Consider the following 24,176-nt stretch of genomic DNA (forward strand, 5'->3'; position numbering starts at 1 on the left):
AATCAACTTTCACCTATCTTTTGCTAGGTAAGGTGGAAGGGCAATAGCAAGAAGGACGAGATCAAGAAAGAGAGAGAGCCCACTTGGTTAGTTCTTTAAAGAATTGCCTTCATACCATAGCAACACTAGGCTTCCTATTGAGGTGTTATTTTTTAAACAAAATCAGATTTCAACCATATCCAGACATTTGTCACTTCTTTTGGAATATAAAAAAAAAAATAAACTAATCCAGAAACCTATGACCCACTTACCCACAAGTTTTGCAGCAACACTGTAAACAGGCTCAAATTAAGAAATCCCAGAACACACGGAGAAACAACAGGAAATTGGAAGCAATCATTCTCTGAAATTAAGTTCTTGAATTTTATCTATGCCAATTTTTTTTCTCCCATTTATACACATCCTTCCTTGCACTCTCCTATTTAGAGTTCACCATTGCATGTTAGCAATACAAAATACGTGATTCTATTCACACCAATTCTGCCACAGAGTTAGCAAAAATACCTAAAAATCTGGTCTTCAGCCCATGCTCCAACTGTACAGTTCTATACCACTTTAATTTTAATATTATTAGCAATGGGCAATATGTAGCATTGCAAAAATGACTAAGTAACCAAATATTTCTGAACTTTGAAACAAGCAGCTATCAACTACCACCTTTATCTACTACAATGTTTCAAGTTTTCCCTTCGCACGATATTTTATTATCCATAGAATCAGTAACACTTTTGATAAATTATTAGATGTATTTGTTTTGTACTCCACATTCCTCTTGCCACCCTCATCATGTCAGAGTAAGGTTATCCATTCTCTGTGGCTGAAGGTAAAATAATTCACTATGATTAATGCTATCACTAAAAAGAATTTGTTTGCTTGAAATAGCACATTCAGAATAGCAGTTCAGATAAGGCCAGGATGGATTTTTTATACGTCTATGACAAAGTGTCTCTGGTTTTCTTGTCAGTTCCTCTTAAGAAAGCATCAGCTGCACATTCCAGCACTGCCAAGATCAACAAAAGCAGATGGACGCTTTTAACTGAATCCCAAAACTGTAAAATGCAGAGATGCTTGTTTTAAAGGATGCCAGAACCTGAGAGGAAATACCTGATACCTGTTTCATACATGACCATTTCACAGCTTTTTTCCCCCCACATTCTTTTCCTTGCTGAGCAGTGCTTGCTGTCCAGCAGCCTCAATAAACCCCAGGCAGATGGAGACGTACCCAAGACCCCGTACTCGGAGAGGGAGCTGTTGCACACGGTGTAGGGGGCCTGCTGCTCCCACAGGTGATTCATAGGAACACAAATTCTCTTGTCAACTTCTTGATCATGAAGCACATGGTGACGATGGCTGCAAAGAGATGTTGAAAGAGATTTATTAGCCAAGAATCATTCTGGGCTTTAACAGAGCTATTTTCAAAGCTAAAGCAGCAGAATTGTGGCCTGGAAAGCAAGCAAGCACCATGGTTATCTCTGCTACACACAACACCCCGGTCTGGTTGAAGCCATGGAAATGCAATCGCATGTCTAAATACAATTGTTGCACTGTAAGGACTTTTACTGATGATCCAGGCTTCTCAAGCACTCACAGAAACTGAAAATAACTCATCACTAGTAGAAATGGGAGAAAGACAAAAGGATGGGAAAGTTGTTGCTATATTATAGAATTATTAAAGAAATTCAAAGGAACAAAATTGTTATTAAAAACATTTCCTTCTGCCTTCCTCACAAATTCTAATATTTCTCTTGAAATAATTGTTGTTTGTCTTTGGAAAAAAAATGTCATCTTCAGCACTGAAACTTGAAGGAGCTGTATCCTCCTTCCTGCTATTTCCACTCACATGCACCATTTACTGTTCTCTAGAACATCATTAATCAGCATTAGAATAGGGCACCAAGGAATACTACCAAAACAGAGATGACTGAAGTAATTACTGCAATCCATTAACTCTCTGAGCAGACTGAGAGAATCACAGCAATATGTCCAGCTTTACAACCACTAACATCAGGCCAGTTATTGTACTGCTAACAATACTGTGTATTGTAGAGCTGCCAACACTGAAGTCTGAATCTTTTTGCACTTCCCTTTGCTATAATGAATGCTAGCAAAAGAGCTCTGAAATGCATCTAGAACTCAACAATGTAAAGCCAGAACAAGACTGAACCCTTCAAGAGCAGCACAGGGATGGAAGTAGGGAAAAAGGGGGAAATTCACACACCAGGCAGCTGTTTGGCAGAAATCATTTTTGCCACTGTAATTTTGATTTTGTCATTAAGCCAACAACAGAAGACCTGGCTGTTAAGCTTCTTGAGTACAAAGTTTTGTGTTTCCCTAGAAAAAGGTGATTAAGATGAGCATAGATAGGCCAGCAAGAAATATACAGACATACAATTTGCACATATGCAATTGTCAGATTTCCTGACAACCCCCTTCCCTCCTTCCTCAAGAGTTTGTCTCCAAGAGAAGGTGCTTCTGTCAGCAGCTTTATCCAGCTTCTATCTATTGATAGTGTTGAGGACTGAAACAGGAAGAAAAGAAGCCATCACATGGAATATTGAAAGAAAGAAGTATTTTCTAGACATCACTTTAGAAGCTCCAAAATAGTGAAAGCACCCCATCATGTTGTTTTATTATGGTAACACAGTATATTCAGTTCTTCCCACACTCTAGCCAATGCTATACCAGAGAAGACAGGCACCAAAATCTATTTCTCTCTTCTGCAAGCATTCACAATGAAGCACAGTGCAGCATTCACCCCAGGAATTGGCATCACTTCAAAAGGTTTCAATTAAATACATCATTAACATCTTACTCTACAGAGAACCAGGTAAGGCAGCAAACTGTACATATTTTACCAAGTGATGAGACCTGCCTTCATACATGCCCCATAGGCATTAAAAGTCTCAGTAGAAAGGACCTTATTTCACTTTAAAAGCCTCACCAACTGGCAACATGTTTGTTCACAGGGTACACAAGCCCCAAGCAGCCACCATTGGAATTTAAGAGACTCAGGATCTGTTGCAGCAAGTATCCTCTCTTACTTCCCAGCAATTAGATGGAATGCAACTGCATTTCTTGTTAGAAAGCAGGGCGAAAGATACCATTTCTGCTTTGCAGCAAGAGAAAGTAGAAAGGGTCTAAAATGCTTGTTCTGGCTTAAATATTATACTTTAAAATGCTGCTTACAGATACATAGGAATTTGATTATTATTGACTGCAAGAACCTATAGCATTCAGATTAATGCTGAAGAAAGAGCCCCAACTTCCCCCTCCCTGGAGAAGACCTTATTTTTTAAACAAATGCCAAGTTGTTTCTTTAAGTGTGGAACTTCAAGAGTTTTAACACCATTTAACAGTTATCTCAGTACTGACCTGAAAGTACCTCTCTCCACATCCTGCCCACTCAGTCGGACGTGGATCCCTTCTTTGAGGACAGAGCCAAAGGCCATGTACTCTGCTAAGGCCCAGTCAACAAGCCTGTTCTGCGTCATCTCTGCGCGGGCTTTCAGAATCCGAGAGAGTCCTGCATCAGAACAAAGATCAAAATGAATGGATCTATTGCAGAGAAATTCTCTGTTCACATTGCATTCACCATTCTCCTTCATCATTGCCTAGACTAAGCACAGTTACCAAATCAGGTCTACAAACTGTTTTTCTAGAACTGAACTGCTGGGAAGATAAAACAACTTGCTTCCCAAGCAAACAGTTGTGTAATGTTCATACCTTCTGTTTGAAGAAGTAACGTTGACTGTGTCAGAAACTACTGAGGACAATTAAAAAGACCCATGGTGAATTTCTTCTTCCTTAAGATTTATTTTCACATCTCTAACACCAAGCACTGTTTTATAAGAGACTGAAAATAGCAATTTGGTTTCTGAATGTTTGTCTTCCTTCCTTTCCTCATTTTTTCTTGCCATTTGTCTTATTGCACTTCTGGAGATGTTATACAGTGAAACAGGCTGGACTGATCAATACTATGAATATCATATAAATAGAAAAACTGTAGCAGCTGCCAATGGATTTTCAGTTGGCAACCAATGGCTGACTTTTCAGTGAAGATTTTATGACCTCATGAGCCAAAACACAAGTTACAACACTGTCACACTGTCACTTTCAAAGGCAACAAAACTCGACAGCTGCTCACAGGTGCTTCCAGCTTTGAGGCCACAAGTCACCTGTATTCACTGGCAATTGACAGCATCTTATTGTCACACTGATGATTTTGGTAAGCTGTCCCACATGTTATTTTCCCATATTTCCTTTCTTTTTCCACAATTTTACAGAAAAACACCCCTCTTTCTTTCCACATAAAACTCTTATTGAAATTGCTTCATTTTAAGTAAAAAAAAAATCTTGAAAGTTTTGCATTTAGAATATACTAAACATTTGATTTAAAAAATAATCTTCCTTTTTTTTTTTTGCAAGACTGTATGATAATAAGCATTTTCATTCTAGTGAAAGGACAAAGTACATAAAATTTCTGTTTCTCTTCCTTTCTGTTTCTCCACAAATTCTCTCTCACAGCCTTTTAAACTGCATAAAGAACCTAGCATACCATAATTGTTTTGAATCATAAATCTACCTTATATACCAGCAAGTGTTCCCTAGTGTCAATGGTTAATCAACTTACTAACAAGAGACCAATTTACCTTCTAAATAGAATGTCTAATACTAAATTTTATTGGGCAACTACAATTTTTAATTTATCAGTGTCACAATGAAGTGCACAAATGTGTATAAGAGTTAAATTTATCCATTAATTGTATCTGCTCAACAAGCCTGTAATTAATAACTGGGAATGCCCCACCATCATTACTTGTGTTTCATTTCCCAAAGGAACAGAAACACATAGAATATTTACAAAAGACAAACCTTATTCTTTGATGGATGACTCCAGAGAGGATTAGCCTTCTCTGTTTAAAGATTTTAAAGAGAAAAAAATCTCTTTATTCCTTACCCTTAGTATGTATACTACAAGTCAACAAAAGAAAAAAGATTCCTAAACAAAGAGTCTCCATGTTTCTCCATAGAATGAGCAGGTTATTGTTCCCAATAATTGCTAGATTTCAAAATGTCCATAAAATAAAACTATCTCAGAACTTTGACACAGTGTTGGGGCTCCCCAGTGACACAGGCACTTACTGTAATAGATGCCAAAGTGAGGACTGAATCTTTTCAGAACAAAAGCTAAGACTTTTGGGGGGAAAAAACAAGGACTTGGAGAATGAAAGGAGTTATTAACTTAAGGTTGCAAAGAGACTTCTACCTTCCTTAGAGGAAAATCTATTTTAATGAGGTATGGAACAAAAGTGGTGTGATACTGAAAGAATATTATGCTGAGAACAAGCAGCAGGAACTTAAATGTCACATTCTCCTCACCCATGGAGTGGAAGAGTCAAAGTAAAAAAAGTCACAGGCATTTTCCTCTTGAAGAAATGGCCCAAGAATAACTTCTGTGCAAAAATACAAAACTGGAGCAGGACACAAAGCTAGGAGGAGACACAGAGCCTTCAGCTGACCTGAGTGTATTTTGAAGTCTTCCACTGGCACTGAGCTGGCGACGTTGCCGATGTGAGTCAGCAGCTCCTCCGAGATGCCGGTCGGGGGACAGGACATGCTCTTGGGCTCCCCGTCCGCGTTAAAGAAGCCTGCAAGGACAACATTGGTGACATGTCCAAGGACTGCTTAGGAGATATGGACATTGCCTGTAATTTATTCAACAACTCAAGGGACATGCTAAGCAGCAGACTAAGCCTAGTTCTTTCCCTTTTGCTGGGAACCAATAATTTTGATTGTCTGCATGACAACAGAAGCTGATCTTATAGACACACAATGATCTATTTTGTTTCTGCTTTCACTCCCTGTGAAGTCCAGCTATGTAGGCAGAGGCTGCCAATAAAAGGCATATGGCACCTCAATCCCTCAAATAAAAATAAATAAATGAATAAATAACATGAGACATACTCCTTCTTCCTGACAGCCCAGACAGTTAACAGTACAGGAAAACCTCTTCTCTGCTAAACTGGAAAATGGCTTTTTCAAAGTCACAGCTTACTTTGCACATTTTGTAACAAAAGCATTTATTTCAAGTGGATCTGGCAGAATGCTATATTTACTATTAACAGGGGCAAATCAAAGGTCACATATTCCATTTTAAAGGAATGTTGTCTGATAGAATCTATTTAAATCCTAGATTCTGGACTCAAAATAAAAGCACATTTGGGTAACACTACAATAAGTGAAGGGACACTCCTTACCAGGCCAAGGTGAATCCAGCCAGTGCTTGATATGAAGGATCTTCTTATCCTTAGATCTAGTATATGCTTCTTCACATATTCTGTCATACTTTGCAATTTCTTCCTGTGGAACAAAAAGGTTTTAAAATGGATAAACATAACTCCCTCATATCTTACAGATGACACCTCTCATTCAGCATGACAAAACCAGCTATTTAACTCCATGAGAAAATTTAGTTCCAATAATACAAATAAATAAAATTAACTTTGTCTAGGATCAAACTGCCTTCTAGAAACATGCTTACACACATTACTCTAAATAAATAATTTCATTGGACAGGTGTTACAGAGGAGTCTACCAAGAGCTGAAGCTGCAAGCATTGCTCTTGAATGAGACAACAAGTGAAATACTAAATATAATTTACAGTCATACTTCTAAGATCAAAATCATCCTGCTCTCATACTCCTGGGCTACAGAAGCCACTAAATTTTGGAAGTTTCCAAAAAATTAGTCTGTCTGGGAGAGCCTAGCAAAGAACCTGCTGGCCACACCTCTGAAGGGCAACAGAGAATGCCATATTCCACAGAGGCAGAACACCTCTGCCATACCTGTGTTTCAACCCAGAATGACACTGAAGTTATTAGCTAATCTTTAAAGGAATTAACAGCAATGTTGAGCTCAGTCTGTGCAGCCAAACATCCACCCAGGATCCTAGATCCAGTCACCAAACTCCATGGTGCCTCTACTGGCACGCTCTTTCAATAAATGATTCAGAAAAGCTACTTCAGCATGAGTTGTGATGCTTCTTACAGAATGCAACTACACAAACTGCTTATTTTCTGGATCTGCAATATCACATCACTACACCTTCTCAGAAGGTCCTTGAGTGTTTCAAGGCTCTTCAAAAGGTTTCATCTGCACTCTAAACATCCATTCTCAAAAAAATTAACATAAAGACCTAACCAGTTTAACACAGATACCAGACTCTACACTTCACCGTTCTGGAATACTTCAAATGGTCTCTGAACTTGGTTGAATTCTTGCAAGTAAACTAAAAGATTAAATTGATTCTATTTCATTATTGCTGGACAGAAGCCTGCCAAGGTTATCAATATGAAGCTATCAACAGGAGTGCTCAAATACTGTCTTGCTGCTGAATCAAGGTTCTAGAGATAAAGAACAGCTGACAAATGCTTCTATTTTCCAATGCTCTCATTTAATCACCTTCTCCCCTCAGAACTGAAGCAATTTTTTATGAGCAATATATTTTAATTACTTCAGAGCACTTCCAGTCCTTTTGTTACAATAGTATTTTACACAAAAATCCAAGCCAAATTGAATCACAAATTGGCAAAGGGTAAAGACATATCACAGTAAGGAAGTTTTCAAGCAGGCAGCATACAGTGACTGTTGGGTCTTTCTCCTTTCAACTCCTTAGATTCCCTCTAACTCTGCTGGCATGTACCTCAAACTCCTGCAGTGTGACAGTCCCATCTGCAATCAGTTTGTCAGCATATTTCTTCAGCACTGGCACCTGCTTATGGATCTGCTTGTACATCAGAGGCTGGGTGAACATGGGCTCATCCATTTCATTGTGCCCTCTTCTACGGTAACAAACCTACAAAGGGAAAGATTGCTTCTGTTGAGAAGGAAAAATGTAAAATGGAATAGATTTCCATTTCATCATTTTACAGAGATTTTAAGAGGTTTATTGTATAAAAAACATTCATGGCTTTTTGTTGGCCTGTTTGTTTTTTTTAAATGAGGAAACTAAAGGCCTTTAAAATCAAATATGTTTCTTGACCTTCTAAGCCACAAAAAAAATAAAGAGTAGTACATGATGCACAGAATGAAAAGTAGAGAAAACCAAGACTTACCAAGTCAACAACCACATCCTTGTTGAAGGTGTTTCTCCACTCTGCAGCTACGCTGCACACGTACATCACTGCCTCAGGGTCATCAGCATTCACGTGGAAAATGGGAGCATTGACCACGCGAGCAACGTCTGTGGGGTACGGAGATGAACGGGCCATACGGGGGTCTGTGGTGAAACCAATCTAAAAATTCCAAAAACTTCCATTAAAAGACTTTGGCCACCTCCCTCTACTCTCTTTTGAAGTTTGCATGTAATAGCCATTCACACAGCAGCAGTATCAGCTTTTCATTTTGGCTAGCTAGCTTCTTTTTGCTCCCTTAAAAACCAAAGCAAACCTAATCCAATTAAGTACTACAAATTGAATGGAATACACACAGGTCATAAAATATTCTCCACTCAAGAGCTGCTAGATACTAGGATCATTTTCAGAAACATCTCAACCATTCTAATATCCAGAGGGGGAAAGGAGCCCAGTTAATAACAAACAATAAAAAGAGATAGATGGGCAAATATTCAGCAGAAAAGTTGATTGCAAAAGGCTGCACTTGTTACCTGGTTGTTGACCACAACGTGGATAGTGCCATTTGTGGTGTAGGATGGGAGGTCACTAAGATGAAATGTCTCATAAACCACTCCTTGTCCTGCAAAGGCAGCATCCCCATGTAATAATATGGACATAACCTAAGAGGGAGAATTGTACACACATATATTAGAAAGGAAAACTGAGCTTCTCAGCAGGATTTCTTGGCTCCATATTTTTGTAATGCTTATAAAATAAAACAGCAATTTTTTAATAAGTCATACATTTCTCAGCATTCTGCTGCCTTTTCTCAGCATGCAAAGGAAATAAAGCTTTAAGCCTACTTCCCAAAGTTACTCTTGCGGTCTCATGTCAGGAATCTTACCTAGTTCAACAGGTGACATATCCCTTTTGAAGGAGGAAAAGTGGAAGATTCAGTGATATGAAATTACTGGCAAACTATTTTTATTGGAAATACCATGAAAAACCACCATTAAAAGTTACTATATTAAACAATCTTTACCTTTTTCCCTGCTGTATCTCCTCGATAAAACTGTTCAGCTTTTGTTTTGCCTTGCACAACAGGATCAACTGCTTCCAAGTGAGAAGGGTTAGCCATGAGGGACAGAGTAATTTTCTTGTTTGTTTTTCGGTTGATCCTCTCATGGTACATTCCCAGGTGATATTTTACATCCCCAGATCCCTAACAAGAAAGAAGTAATCACAATTCAGGAATGTCATTCAGACCTGCTCCATCTGAGTCACTAGGCCTAAAATTTGTGCTTCAGCCTGAAAACTGCATCTAGTTACCTGAACATCAGTGTGCACCACGGGTTTGATACCATAATTTCAAACTGGGACACTATTCCAATTCTATTATCTTACTATTGTCATCCAACATTAGATAAATATTTACAGCATATTAATACTTTGTTCATTCATATACATCAAAAAGAGATGCTTAAAGGTTATGAACTCTGTCAAATGGAACTTATTTATCTACAGTCACTCCTGAGAGACCTTCTTCATGCTAGAAGTATAATATAATTTTTAAGTTTGTTAAGAAATTTCACCAAATCATGTTCTTCAAACTAGAAAAGAGGGCATTGCAGCTGATAATGCTGTTTTCATAGTAACCATGACCAAAACAACTGAAAACCATCTTGAATGTTGACCTCTCCATACAAATCTAATGAAGAAGCATCTTACCTCATCAGCTGCTTCAAGTTTGGGATCAAACTGACAGAAGATCTGCTCCAGCTCTTTTCGGATGACATTAGCCAACACATTCAGCCGACCTCTAAGAAAATTCCAAACACAGTTATGTCTCAAACATAGTACTAACAGAGTCAACAGCATAAAACTTACAAAATCTGCAAACCACCCTGTCAGAAATTTGCAAACGTTCTCTTCAAACTTTTGAGCCTGAAACCCTTGATTCAACCCTTCTTCCCATTACAAAGTTCCTCCAAGGCATTCCCTCAGATATTTTAGAACACCTCGTTATCCAAGTGAATTTTGTAGCTATCTAGCAGTCTTCAAATAATCACATTATAAATTACTTAAGGCAGACTGCAAAAGTAAGTTCCAAACTACCTCACAAGCTTTCCCAGTTCTAGAGACTCTATGCAATGGCAGAGATACCATGGCTGCTGCCACATTTGCTCGCAGCTTCAAAGTACACTGAGGAGAGTTTCTCTGTCATTTACTTTTGAAGCCTGTAGCCTCTTACTCACAGGCATTTGCTACAGTTCTGTGTTCCCATTACTTGTTATGACTGATTCTTCCTACCTCAGATTCCCTAATATCAACTTTTAATTAAATTTCTAGAACTCAAAACTTGTCCCAACACAGTAAGCCCATTTGTTGGGGTGTTTCCATTGACATTACCTATGAGGCATTCCCATTATAACATATTCAATTCCCATTTCACTGGATTTATCAATGATGGTCTTAAGTGCAGGAATCATTACTTCACATCCTTCCAAACCAAATCTCTTTTCAGAAGACCACTTGCGAGCAAGGAAGTCTTCAAATCTTTGCCAAAAAGAAACAAAAAAAACAAGACAAATTATTTGCACTAAGGCAATGTAGCAAATATAAATCGTTTACCATCTTACAGCAAATGAAGTTACATTAAACTGTTTTAAAATATCTGTGAATACAAGTTATACACCCCTGGAATTCAGTCACACATGGGGAGGGAAACACAGGAGAGAATTCAGTCTTCTTTCTCCCCCATCTGAAAACTATTTACTAGGACTTGGAAACAATTAGGGGTCCCTACCTCAGAAAAAAGTCACTTCCCAAGTTAAACTCTGTTCTCATGTACACAAATCTGACCACTGAGAAGGCAGAGTGACAGAAGTCTCTTCTATGAATTGAAAAAAATAGAGAACCCGTATTTTCTAATACTTGTGACAAAACAGAGTAGAAAACACATCTATTCCATAGGTGTCACTCAACAGCAAGGTTCCTCAGACTGTGTGATGTAACACTTAAGAATGGGCCAAGAAGCAGGACACTGGTATATCCTTGCCCCAGCTTCAGCAGTAGAATGATGTCAATCCCTGACAGCTCTAAGCTCTTTCATTCTTTAATGCATTTGAGCCAGAGGCAATGTAAGTGGTTAAAAAGTACCTTTTAACAAACACTGAAAGGATTATTTATTGAAAAGCTTGGAGATAGGAAAGGCAAAGAAAATACGTCTTCATTAAAGTAACTGTATTGGTTACATCATCTGTGCAGTGCCTCACCTCACAACACTGCCACAGTCCATTAATACTCAGCTTATTCCTCACTTAGAATCCTGACATTTTCCTCTTTAGACTGAGTCCTAAAGGCAGTGATATGAATTGTTGCCAAAATCTCTCCTAGCTCACCCATCAATACCTTGCAATCAATCCAGCCATCTAAGCAACAAACCAGACCCTCAGCTGAGCCATTCTGCCAGAATTCCTGAGCAAAGTCTGGGGGGCTATGCCAGTTTCCATACAAAGGGAAAGCAGTGTGCCATGTGAACAGCAGGTCCCACAGGGCAAAGGAAAGCAGTGCACACAGACTTCTTCCTACTTGCAGCAGCAAGCTCAGCCAGTACTGGACAAGCAGCAAGTTCATTACATGAGGCAAAGGGCCACTAAGTGTGCAGAGCCACAGAATTTCACAGTTACACCTTTCTTGTCCCCCACATGCCACTGGGGGTCACAGAGCCCCAGCCTCTGCCACTGCATGCATTCAGTACCCAGTGAGGAAAACACCTGGTGAAAGCTGACTGCTCTTCTAAGGGATTAATCTGGAAATGTTTGACCCTGACCAAAGCCCAGATCAGGCTCCACACCAGGGTCTAACATGTTTACTAAGGCATTAGAAAGTAGCTCAGAAATATACAATGAGTATTTTACATAAGGAGGAGTTTAAAATGACCTTTTGTTCAATAATCTATCAGTGAAAACCACAAGGGATGAGAAATCCAACTTTAAAATTCAGTTTCAAGTACCTGAACTCTGTAGTTCTTGGAATGAACATTTTTAAAAACAGTCTTGAGCAAAACAATGAAAACCTGCTTTACAAAGCCACAAATCTCAAGAGGACAACCAATTTTCCACAAAACCAGACTTTTTTTTCCTAGGTAATTTTCAAACAATAAAATAAAAAGCACTCTAAAGATAGCTGGATAGGAATTTTTGTAAAACCTTTTTCTTCCCTGTTCAGCAGACAGTTAATTTGGCAGATGAACTGCCAAAGATGCCAAGATGAACATTAGGCTCCTTCATGCCACTAGAAACCCCAGATCTTTCGACAGCTTAGGCAGGAATAAAAGCACAAATTCTTACTATAAATGGAGATGGCTCATACTGAGCACCTGTTAAACAAACTGACTCAAGTGTAATACTCACTTGAACAGGAAGTGTCATTTTTATTTCTATTTAAATGAAACTTTTAATGAGACATTATAACACTGGCAAACAAAACACCTGGCAAAAGTATCTTTTAACACCTCCAATGAGCACTTCATTTTTAGATCTTTGAACATAGAATCTTAACCAAAAAGTGTGCCTTTACAGATCTCTGACTCTTGTGTTTAACAAAGGACATACACACTGTTTTAGATTGTAGGGACTGAAATAAATCTTGTGTCTGAGAAGCCTTGTTCCAGGGGTAAGAGGATAATTCATTCTCTGGGATCACAGTATTTCCACACAGATAGCCACAATGGGAGCAGTCAATAAGCTATTTCCAAATGTGCTTTCTTTTATTGTAGATACTAAAACTGCTGCTGCCAGGTCATGCAACAACAGCACAACACATTTTGGCACATCTTAAAATGAAAAGGGCAGAAAGCACTTGAAATCACACACCAACATTGTTCTGACACTTATTTTCTTTAACACAAATGTATATTGCTAGTGTGTCGAAACAACTTTTTCCTAGTTTACCTCCTGAAGCCAATGAAAACATTGCCAGGCACAGCACTAAATGCCTTTTAAGATAACAGAATACTAAGTCACAACACAGACTCTGTTCCCCCCACACCAGCAGCTCCCAGGCAGCAGGCACAGAGCAGTGGCATGGCCCAGCCCAGCCCAGGGTACCTCATGGAGCGCACCAGCCTTGCCAGCAAAGTCCTCTTATCATCGTTGCTGAACTTCATAATTCCCGGCGTCTCAAACTTCTGACGGATCCACTGACACTGCTCCACATCGTTGATGAACATAAACTCCAGGCCAATGTGCTGGCAGTAGGTATGCTAGCAGGGGAAAACACCAACAGAGAAGGTTAGAAGCTAGTGGGCCACAAAAAAAAAATATATTTTTAATTATATCCTCCGTTACTCTCCTGAAAGCTACCTTGTCTACCTGTTTCACAACATCTCCCCCAAAGTAATTCTATAAATGAATAAATTGTTTTACTGAATCTAGTTTTGTATCACAGAGTTTTCTCTACAAAGTAACATTTCAAAATTTTTAAACTGGAAGATTCGCATCTTATGCTACACTCAAAGTAGGCCAACAAACCTGCATTACACTGACTGGCACATTTCACCTAACTCAGTGCTTTTCTTACAGGCATAGTAGATTCTTCTTTAGATGCACTAGCACAGATTTCAAGTAATTTATCAAAATCTGTGTACTTTATCACATCTTTTGTAAATGTAACCTTAAACCAAGAAATAAAGACAGTGAGAAGACAGCTATGAAGTCTAATGCAAATTATCTGATAACTGTCAAGTTTCAGAAACCTGGAAATGTGAAAAAAGATCCAAGCAGCTGAGAGCAGAGAAAGGACAGGGAGAAATGCAAAGACTCAGCAGTAGTTTTATCTCCTTGTTCATTTTTTAAATTTTATTTTTCTTACTTTAAAAAGAGTATTTCATTAGAAAAAATATTTCCAAAACATAAGTCAACAGAAGTAAGACCTACTGTGAGTTTGAGACAAAACTACTCTCAACATAGTATGTGCTCTCTACTGCCTTTAAGGAGTTGAATGTTAACCTCGATTAAAACAAAATCCAAAGCTCTAGAGACAAGAGGAAAGAAGAGGGTTATGTCTCCTTAAGTTATGTCTCCTTAACACAAGTCAGTTCCTTAAGGCTTCTATATTTTGCAATTGATTTTGTCCTTTTATTTGCACATTACAATTTTAAGAATTATTGCTACACAGATAAGCTAGAAGTGCAAAAACAAACAAATAAACCCCAACCAAATATGGAGCTCAAATGCACAACAAAGATAATGTGGTTTAACAATTTACCATGCCTCAGCTAAGCCAACATAAAAGTCAAGCAACTGGGAATATCCAGCAATGACTCACTCAGCAGCCTACAAATTCATTACCATTCCTATTTGCTGCTTTGCTATTCGGAGTTCACCTCTAATTATATTTATTCCTTCAAATTAGTTTTACTTTGAATTATTCTAGCTTTGATAACTTCCTGTGGCATAAACCATGTCACCTGTCAGATAATGAAACTCTACAAAAAAGACTGGGGATGGAAAACAAGGACCATCACAGTCTAGAAGCTACAGCTGGGCTTTCATGAGTTTGGTACCCAGCCTTCAAATTTTTCCTCAAGTAAAGGATCTGAAAGCAACCTCTGAATGTCCTGAATGCTGTGTGCACAGGTGTTTTATCTGTGTTACAACACTTCAAAGACAATTTCTAAAGGCTCTTTTTCTTTTAAACAATATCATTTCTTTCCAGAATGAGGGCTGGCATTAATATTCTACCATATTCACCTCTTTTACACTCATCCTTAATCTACATCTTTCCAATATCCAGCTAACTGCACCAGTGGTGCTGCGACCTCTAGAAACAGTACAAAGGTTGTTTTTAATGCTGTTGGAATCCTTTACACACTCTGTTGGCAAATGATAAGGGGGTTTTGTGACTGACACCTGAAAAAAGTTCCCTTTGGTCTGAATGAAAACATTCCAAATGAAAACATGAAATTACGTCCTACTGACCTCCAGGCGCTTGATGATCTCTCGCAAAGACAGACTGTTCTCATTTCCTCCTATGAAGGTGGTTGTTGGCAGCTGAAAGACCTTGTCCAAATCTGATTCATGCAAACCATAAAACCCTACAACAGGTATGTTATTGATTTGCAAAGCAGAACAGGAGACAAAAAGGAAACCAGCATTGTTTTTCAAGCCATGGCAATTATATTTAATAAAGCAGTATTAAGAAGGAAGGTAGCAGATTAAAAATTGAAAGTGTGAATATTCTGAAGGTATCCGTTAGTAAAATGGACTTTAGTCTGCATTTTAAAAGGAGTGTTTTAATTAAATAGTCATTACTTAACTCTTTCTTAAATGCTCAAATGAAACAGCTGGAATTAGAATCATTCTAGCCTTTTTTATATTTTACCATATTAAGACATACATCATCAATTTTCCACACTACTTCTTACAGCTCACTGTCTAATAAAATAACTGACTCTATCATGAGCAACAAACACAAAAAGAATCCCTTCTCACCAACAGAACCATCTGGTTGGAAGCATTTTACATTAATAGACAGACCAAGAGAATGCACAACACGTTCAATAAAATGCTGTACAAGCACTCTGGAGAACTTTCAAGGTATTTCTATTCACTCTCTCTTTTTAGGGAAATTAGTTTGAAATAGCCATGTAATGACCTGTACAGCTCTAGTTCCCAGGCAGTGACCCCTTATAAAATACACAGATTTCTAGACCCCCACCATCTAAAACTTGTTTAACCACATTGATCCATCTTGTTTTGGACACATCTAAATTTGTTCTGGCTGAAAATATTATTTAAGAAAATATTTAACCTAACTATTATGCAGTTTCAAAAGCCAAAATACTCAACAGACAAGACTGAAAGACTGGTATCAATGCAAGTTAAAGGCCTTGTATAATACAAGTTAAACTTAGACCTGTTAAATGAAGGAAGAAAAAACAGTTCCTTATAATTGTAAGGAGCAAAGGTACAACACTTACAATACACATCACCCACAGTTATAGAACCTTATATATACATTAAAACTACATATGTTCCTACACATGTGAAAATATTTGAAGAATTAAAAACACTTTCTCCATTTTTAATTTTGAACACTTTATCTTGGTTCGAGATAAGCTGTAGACACCCACTTTAACGCTGATAAAACAGCATGCACATAACTCTTAAATCAATAAAGTGCTTAAATGTTAAGTGACTTTTCTGAAGATAAAAGCAAAGCAGCAAATTAAGGATGAAATAATAACAGTATGTAAGAGTTGAAGACAGGCCATAGGATTGCATTGCTACCACTTTTACTATAGAGCAGTGTCAGTAAATAACACGTTTTTTGCTTTAAAAAGAATATATTTTAAAATGTTATTTTGGCTTTAATAAAAATTTTAATAATATATTTAAATTTCAAACCTGAAGCGCCAAAAAAAGCATAGGTACCACAACTTCTCCTTTTTCATATTGTAACAGGCTTTTTCCCAGCAGGAGGGGAGAGTGACACAGGGGATGACAGGGCCTTTAGAGTCATTTGAAACAAAGCAGTGCCTTTATTTCTTCACTTTTGCTGACTTTCCCTCAGACTTCAAAGGCTCTTGATGTCCTCTCATGCATAAAGCAGAACACATACAGGAGTGATTTGGGCACACACAGAACATCTGTGCTTTGTACCACAGCACCACATATTTACTGAAGCATCACCTCATGTTTAAAGAGATACACCCTCACTGAAATCCTGAAAGCAATTCTATACTGTGACTCATGCAGTAGGTATTTTTAGAAGCATTTTAGAAGCAACTCTGGGAAGAAATTTCCTACCACAAGGTTTCTCAAAAAAAAAAAACACCCAGATGATGGGACAAAGAAAATGCACAGAAAAAAAAAATTAAAATACTTTCTGTCCTGCCAAAGACCTTTCATAAGTTTCCTGCCTGGAACGCTAAGGATAGGATTTGAGATCTTCTCCTATTTTAGCTGTGCCAAGATTGGGTTAGAAATTTTGTTTCCCCTCCCAAACTGAAATCTCCTCAGTTACACTCTCAAACACACCCCCCCATCTCATTCAGAGGTCTGGCATATTTTTCTTATGGCACGAGGGCTTCAGTGGATGCCTTCTGATCAGTCACAACACCCTGTACTAAATGATCTGTAGAGTGTAAAGAAATGTGTACTGACATGCTAGTAGTCACCCATGCTCCAAATTAATTATATTTGCTTAATAAATGTCTCATGTATGTTCTAGTTGGTAATTTTCTTTAATTAAAGCTGACAAACTTCAGAGAGAAGACCCAATTTGTGTAAGCACCCTTCTAGTCTTAGGTATCCACTTTCTTTATATGATCAGAACTGCTTCTTTCCCTACACCAGAAATAGAAAACAGAGCAGCAAAGAGTAGATATGCTTATAGTAAAATTAAGCAGAGAATGTTTTATTTACTTCCTGCACTGTGTTTTATGTCTGATCGAAAAAGCTTCCCTACACATCAAGGAAAAATTGATTCAGTGTCTTCATCAAGTAGAAAACCACATTTTAACCTAACCAGGTAGATTGAAGAGCAGAGAAAAATCAATCAGGTGTTTTTTTATTCAAGTAGAGAGAGGCAAAGAAATTGATCAATGCCAATTTCTCAGACACAAGCCCTCCTAACAATGAGAACAACCTTTGCAAAAGCAGACCCTAGTGCACCCTCTTTTAGCAGTAAACTGAAGTTGCTAATAGAAGATATAATCACCCTTGGATTATATCTACAGGTAAAGAATTCTATGCTTTCCACATTTTCTTCTGTTAACTTCAAAGACACTTCAAGATATACATAAGGAATAAGTAGCAGATTAGATTCATACATAAGAATAAGTAGCAGACATTAAATTCCAAATTTGGTATGAAGTTTACCCTAAGTTCCTCTGTCCAGTGCTTTCTTTATTGCATGGCTTCCCTATTGACTACCCTTCAGATGTCACCAGTCCAAACAAGTATGAACTGTAATGCTATAAGAATAATTAAGATTATCAGAATGTATTGATTAGTATTCATTTCTGGTGTGGTTCAAAAATAAATATTTAGGGGGTTTATAGAGCATTTATAATAATCATTCATCAGAAGATAAATTCACAGGAACCTGACCAGTGATCTCAGAGTAGCAATTCCTTCATCCTGAAATTTTAGCCTCCTTACAGATGCTCAAAGACTCTAGGTCATAATATCAGCAAGCAGAAAAAGTAGAAGCATCCCTGAAATGTGGCATCCCTGCCCACAGAGGGGAGTTGGAACTAGGTGATCTTTAAGGTCTCTTCCAACTCAAGCCTTTCTATGAATTTGTGCAATGTCTATGAAATCCCCTCAGTGCAGGGATACACAAATGAGCATTTCAATAAGAAGGCACACAGAAGGCACACAGCTTACACACCAAGTTTATCAATTGTGGTGATAAGGTCAGATGGAATAAAGGAATCCAAATCTGCATCCAGAATTCCAAGGGGATCTAGCTGAGCCACATGATGGCCACGGATCTGAAAAAGGAAGAAAGCAGAGCAAGATGAAATCACACTAAAAGTCTGACAAAGGGAAAAAGTTAGTGATATCTCTCCATCATATCAGCCATTAAGCTGAACAAGCAAACACCACTAATGTGATGACAGAGTTACATACTCTCAAGTTTTCCCATAAGAACAAAAAATAAGCATTATATTACTGATTACATATATACCTCTATCAAAAATTACACATTGCAACATAATCTTCAATATGTTATCTGACACACAATTTAACTGGGATTACACTGGAGTTCTAGTGAAGAAGGCTACTAGAGAGTACACTCTCAGTCTCTGGGTAAAATTAAGTAGCTATGATGAGCCTGATAGATCTTACCATTTGCCAATTCAGTTATTTTGTATTTTTGCCTGAACCCTCCTTTCTGCACCTGAATTATATTAAAATACAGAATTGCTGACTTAAAACAGATTGGTGCTGTAGTAGTTTATATTGGAAGTGAAGAGATCACTCTTCCAAATCAGATAGCATCTGGCAGCATCTATTTTCATTCATGAAATTTCAGAAGTTTGATCTGTTAGAATTCATATTCAAGACACTGAAGAACACAAATTGAGTGAGGAATTTAGCCAGCTTTCAATGATCAGTGTAACTGGTGCTAATGCATGCCACAAGTGCTATAAACCAGTGAATTATCATATAATATTGCTACAGAAGAAATAACTAATTGATCTCAGAGAGCCACAAATATAAAGCCATTTTTAATATGCCTCTTATGTGTGACTCTCATATACCAAATTAACTCATTAAAAGATTTGTATAGACAAATATATTAATAATTTCTCCTTATAATTTTTCTTTTTAACAACATATTTGCATCCCTTGGGTAGAATTTCATTCACACTACTAGTATCCTAATTGTCCCTGAAAAAACCCAAAATTATGAAATGCAATATTAAGAGTGAAGTGCATCACACAGTAAAAGAATATGATTACAGTGTGGTTCATCAAGAAGGGTGTAAAAATGCTGTTCAATTATTGTATATTTGCAGGAGAGTTTATAACAAAATGGTTTCCAGTCATAAAAACCAGAAATATGGCATCTTTTTTGGAACTACCAGCCCTGTAATCTCAGCCTGACTTCTGTGATTCTTTGCATCTCATGAATCACCAGTAATGAAACTCTGACAGGCCAAATGATGCCCACAGCAACATCTGTGCCATCTGACTGTTTACAGCAGCACTAAGTTTATCTGACTGGAACAAAGCAAACAATTCTATCTCAAACATCATCAACAGGAAAGAATTCACCTGCCTAAGTTACATCTGCTCTTCAGTATTAACAGGAAGAGGAAGGAGATCAGCAGGAATGCCAAAACCCAGAGCAGTAAATGCTGTGCCATATTATTCCAGGAGCAGTTTGGTCTTTCACTAAAAGACAGTATTTCCCTCAATATCAAGGCATTTTTATTAAGTCCTACTACTTTCACTGAATACAGAAAATAGTAGCATCTGCAAAAATCAGAGCTCAACCTTGTGAAAATACATACATAGAAAATTTCCATTGATTGCCATATGACTAAATGCAAGTACAGAGAACCAGAAACTAGACCTTGATTTCTCTGGCCTCACTTTTGTTAAGCACACACATCCCACTGAAAATCCTTTTTTCAGTGTGCCCAGTGCTCTCTGTTAGAACAAGCAATAGATTAACTGCCTTCTCAAAGTCCAGCTCAACAGACCACAAAGCAGTTTACCACAAAACCATAAAACACTGACACATCTGAAAAATGAAAATTCTGTATCCTTCTCCATTTCATTTCATTATCAGGCAAAAGAAGGTCACAAATTATCATACCCCTTCAGCACTGAATTTAGAGGGTACTAAATACCTTTTAAAAAGCAGACAGTTGCCTTAGGCAATCCTCTGTGACTGTTTGTTGCAGACACATGGGTGCCTGCCATTTCTACAGACATTTCTGTTCCATCACTTGACAAATACAGGGAGCAAAATGGCAATCCCTGAACTATTTTCAAGCAAATTGTGTCAAAGCAGCCTAAGGTTCTCCAATTTTATCTAATACTTCACCAAATTTTTACTGCAAAATTGGTTATTTTCTGCATATCTATTTCTAAGCAAATTTCACATATTCTTTATATTCACAAACATTTCTACTCTTTTACAACAACCCTACAACTCAATGGTGACAATGTGATGTGTACAAAAACAGGTCTTTTAAGAAGTTTCTCTTCTGCTCCTCTCATGACACCAAACAGGATTTAAAATACTTAGTGCAGGGAGGAACAGATCTGCTCAAATCAAACTGTAGGAAACTTCTTGGGAAGTTACTAATTTAAAAATACTTGTGGAATATTTTGTTAAACACAGATCTAGTGTTATGGGTTGGTTATTCTTGGGGGGTTTTTGACACCATTTGTAAGCCTTTCATTGAAACTAAGATACTAAATAAAAGTCTAAACAAAAATATTTAAACTTGTTTTCATTTGGAAAACATATAACAAAACCCACTGTCCTATTTCCAAATTCCTTCTTCTGTTAGAGGAAAAATAATGAAATTAGACTGAATTTCTTAATTTAATAAAAGGGTTAAAAATCAGAGTGTGAAACAAAATCAGTTTTGATGAACAGCTCTCTAAAAGAATCCATCAAGGTTAACCCAAACTCACTACTGTCAGCCTCCCAAAATTCAGTTTCTGGTTAATTCATCATTTCTCCTCTCTCTTTTTACCTATAATCCTGCTCAAATCAGGAATCTCAAGATTCACCTTAGATGTATGAGAAGGCAAATACATTCCACCCCTTCCTAAAGAATGGCAGTAACATTTAGAACTGTATTACAAATGTTCCCAGAGGCGAAGACAGACTTTCACAAACCACTGTCTCCATAAAGTCCTTCAGGGCTGGGTCAGATGACCAAAATTAGGTCTGTAGGTAATCTGGATTATGAGTTTGCAACCCAGAGGATCACCCCAGTCTGAATCCAACACTTCCATGTTCAGACATTGTGCTGGAAAGAAAAGCTGTCTAGTTCAAGGCCTTTTGGATCAGAAGCAAGACGGTAGTTAAGACCAGAATACAAATCACAGAATCACAGAATAATGAGGGTGGAAGAGACCTCTAAGATGAATGAATCCAACCTATGCCCTAACACCTCAACCAGACTATAGCACCAAGTGCCATGTCCAGTCTTTTTTTAAACACATCCAGAGATGGTGATTCTACCACCTCCCTGGGAAGAGCATCACAGTACTTTATTATTCTTTCAGGGAAAAATTTCTTCCTAATATCCAACCTATTCCTTCCCTGACATAGCTTGAGACCGTGTCCTCTGGTTCTGTCAGTGCTGCCCGGTGGAAGAGACTGACCCCACCTGTCTGCAGCCTCCCTTCAGGGAGCTCTAGAGAGCAATAAGGTCACCCCTAAGCCTCCTCTTCTCAGGCTAAACAACCCCAGCTCCTTCAAACATTCCTCATAGGGCTTGAGTTCCAAGCTCCTCACCAGCCTCATTGCCCTCCTCTGGATGATGAGAGAATAAAAAGGAAGAAGGGTGTTTGCATAGAAGCAGCCTTCCCACCCCTATCCCAAAATGCACTTACTTGGTATGCCCTTATCAAGGACTGCACAGCGAGGTGGTCCTCAACAACCTTCTCAGCCATGGCCGGTGTGGGGGCCAGCCCATGGCTCTGCAGGAACGATCCCTTTCCTTCCTGCTGAGCTGGCAGATGGGCGGCTTGGCCAGCGGCAGCGCTCCGGAAAAACACATCCCAGGACTGGATAGTGCACAGAGAAGAGAAATATTTAGAACCTCAAACAAAAGTCTCATCCAAAGCAGTGCTTTCAAACTGCAAATGGAACCTCACTGCATTACAGTGTTAAACTCTACTCACAGACAGCAAAAAAAGAGCACTGATATGTGCCAGTCTCAGTAGAACTGTGTGTTTTATTTACATAGAACACTTTTCCTTTCATTCTTACACCAAGCTTGCTCAGCAGAAAACTCTGCAGCACACAGGACTGTAAAGTATCTTCATATTTTATCCAATCACACAGCTCTTTTTAATTCTGCTGTTTATTCAGGTAGTCAAAAATGGGCACAATATAATGCTGCTGGGAAAGAGCTATCAAGCCTATAAAACAAAGAAGCTTAATAAACTAAATCTATTCCTTTAATGATACTTGTAGAATTTATGGTACTTCAAGACACTCACTGATTATGCTAAATCAGAATCAGTCTTTAACAGCTTTTCTTGAAGAAATGTTAAAAACAATTAAAGCTTTTTTGAGTGAGACTTGTTCTAAGACCCTTTCCTCAACTTACCTTACTATGAAAGAAATTATGGGCCTGGTTTCAGATGCAAGTCATCATTTTAGAAAAGTCCTTATCTCAGAAACTGAATCACAACAAACAAGAGATCCTTTTATTTCCTTCTGTTCTTTTACACAAGCTGCTTCGTTCACATATGCCCCAATCTTGTTTTCCTGAACTGTTTTCATTCTGGTGAGGTGCTCACTGTGCCAGGTGCGCATGGTATCAGATACATGAATGCTAACAGAGAGCAGCAGAATGGGACTAAACATGTGAGACAGTTGTACTCAGCAAAGAAGGAAGTCTGTGTAAAACACTTCCCTCAGCTGGCTAACTTCAGAAAACAAAAAGGAAGCTATTTAAAAACTTACATATCTTTGTGACTGGAATAGAAGAACTGCAAGAGATAAATTTCTGCAAGGCTGTGAGCCTTGCAGATTTCCATTACATTTCAAAGAACCAAGTGCCAGAAAAATGAAAAAGTAGTCCAAAACAATTCTTTTTAAAAGATTACCTAATACTTGCATTACAGAACCCACAAAAGAATCTAAATAACATAATATAAGCATAGCGTGACAGAAAAATATTTACAAAATCCTTTTTACTTTCATTAACAAAAATTCTTCATACTGAAATTTCTAAAAGTTCTAAGGTGTTCAGAAACACCATGAGAGAGGCAGCATAAAGGAGCTAAACATCACCCAACCTTCCAAGCTCAAATTGTGGAAGTGGGGGGATTCACTGAACCTGTGGGTGGGAACCTCATCATTAGCACGAGGCCAGTGCCCAAGAAACATTGTTTTAATGCACCCCTCTTACTTCTTTATTCATACAAAGCTGCATCAATACAAATACAGTAAACCTAATTTATCACCCTGCTCTTACACAGGCTTATCTAAACATAGCCTGACTTTTATATGCCCTGACAAATTAAGGCAGACAGATCATGTGTAGTAGCCAGTTCCAGACACACTGATGAAGCATTCATTCTTCCTCCCTTCTCTTATTTATGCCTGTTTCCTATATTCTTCTTGCCTTGACATCTTGGCAGCCACACGGAGATTAGAAGTCTGAATTTACATCCTATAAGTGGTCTACAAGAGCCTATTAGTGGGACTGTATTTCACCTGGGATTCTCTCTATTCACCTTCTTGGTCTGTGTTAAGAACAGTATTGTTATTCCATGCCTACACAGCACCCAGCCCGAGAGTCTCCAGACAGTGCAAAACAATCACAATCTCTTTTTTAAC

The 24,176-nt window shown here is 38.1% G+C and overlaps 1 protein-coding gene across 3 annotated transcripts in view; it reads right to left on the reverse strand.

Moving 5' to 3' along the window:
- OGDHL (oxoglutarate dehydrogenase L) overlaps positions 1-24,176 on the reverse strand; it is a 50,280-nt gene that overhangs the window by 16,650 nt on the left and 9,454 nt on the right. For all 3 annotated transcript variants that reach the window (XM_036385532.1, XM_036385533.2, XM_036385534.1), the window contains 14 exons: positions 22,217-22,390; positions 18,516-18,618; positions 15,098-15,213; positions 13,226-13,380; positions 10,524-10,670; positions 9,843-9,933; positions 9,157-9,336; positions 8,666-8,794; positions 8,115-8,294; positions 7,703-7,855; positions 6,258-6,360; positions 5,520-5,648; positions 3,373-3,523; positions 1,223-1,350 (listed from right to left, as the gene is read on the reverse strand). In XM_036385532.1, coding sequence (XP_036241425.1) covers positions 1,223-1,350; positions 3,373-3,523; positions 5,520-5,648; positions 6,258-6,360; positions 7,703-7,855; positions 8,115-8,294; positions 8,666-8,794; positions 9,157-9,336; positions 9,843-9,933; positions 10,524-10,670; positions 13,226-13,380; positions 15,098-15,213; positions 18,516-18,618; positions 22,217-22,390 — 1,939 coding nt within the window. The remainder of the gene's footprint in view (positions 1-1,222; positions 1,351-3,372; positions 3,524-5,519; positions 5,649-6,257; positions 6,361-7,702; positions 7,856-8,114; positions 8,295-8,665; positions 8,795-9,156; positions 9,337-9,842; positions 9,934-10,523; positions 10,671-13,225; positions 13,381-15,097; positions 15,214-18,515; positions 18,619-22,216; positions 22,391-24,176) is intronic.

This window comes from Molothrus ater, chromosome 8 (genome assembly GCF_012460135.2).
Source record: "Molothrus ater isolate BHLD 08-10-18 breed brown headed cowbird chromosome 8, BPBGC_Mater_1.1, whole genome shotgun sequence".
NCBI lineage: Eukaryota > Metazoa > Chordata > Aves > Passeriformes > Icteridae > Molothrus > Molothrus ater.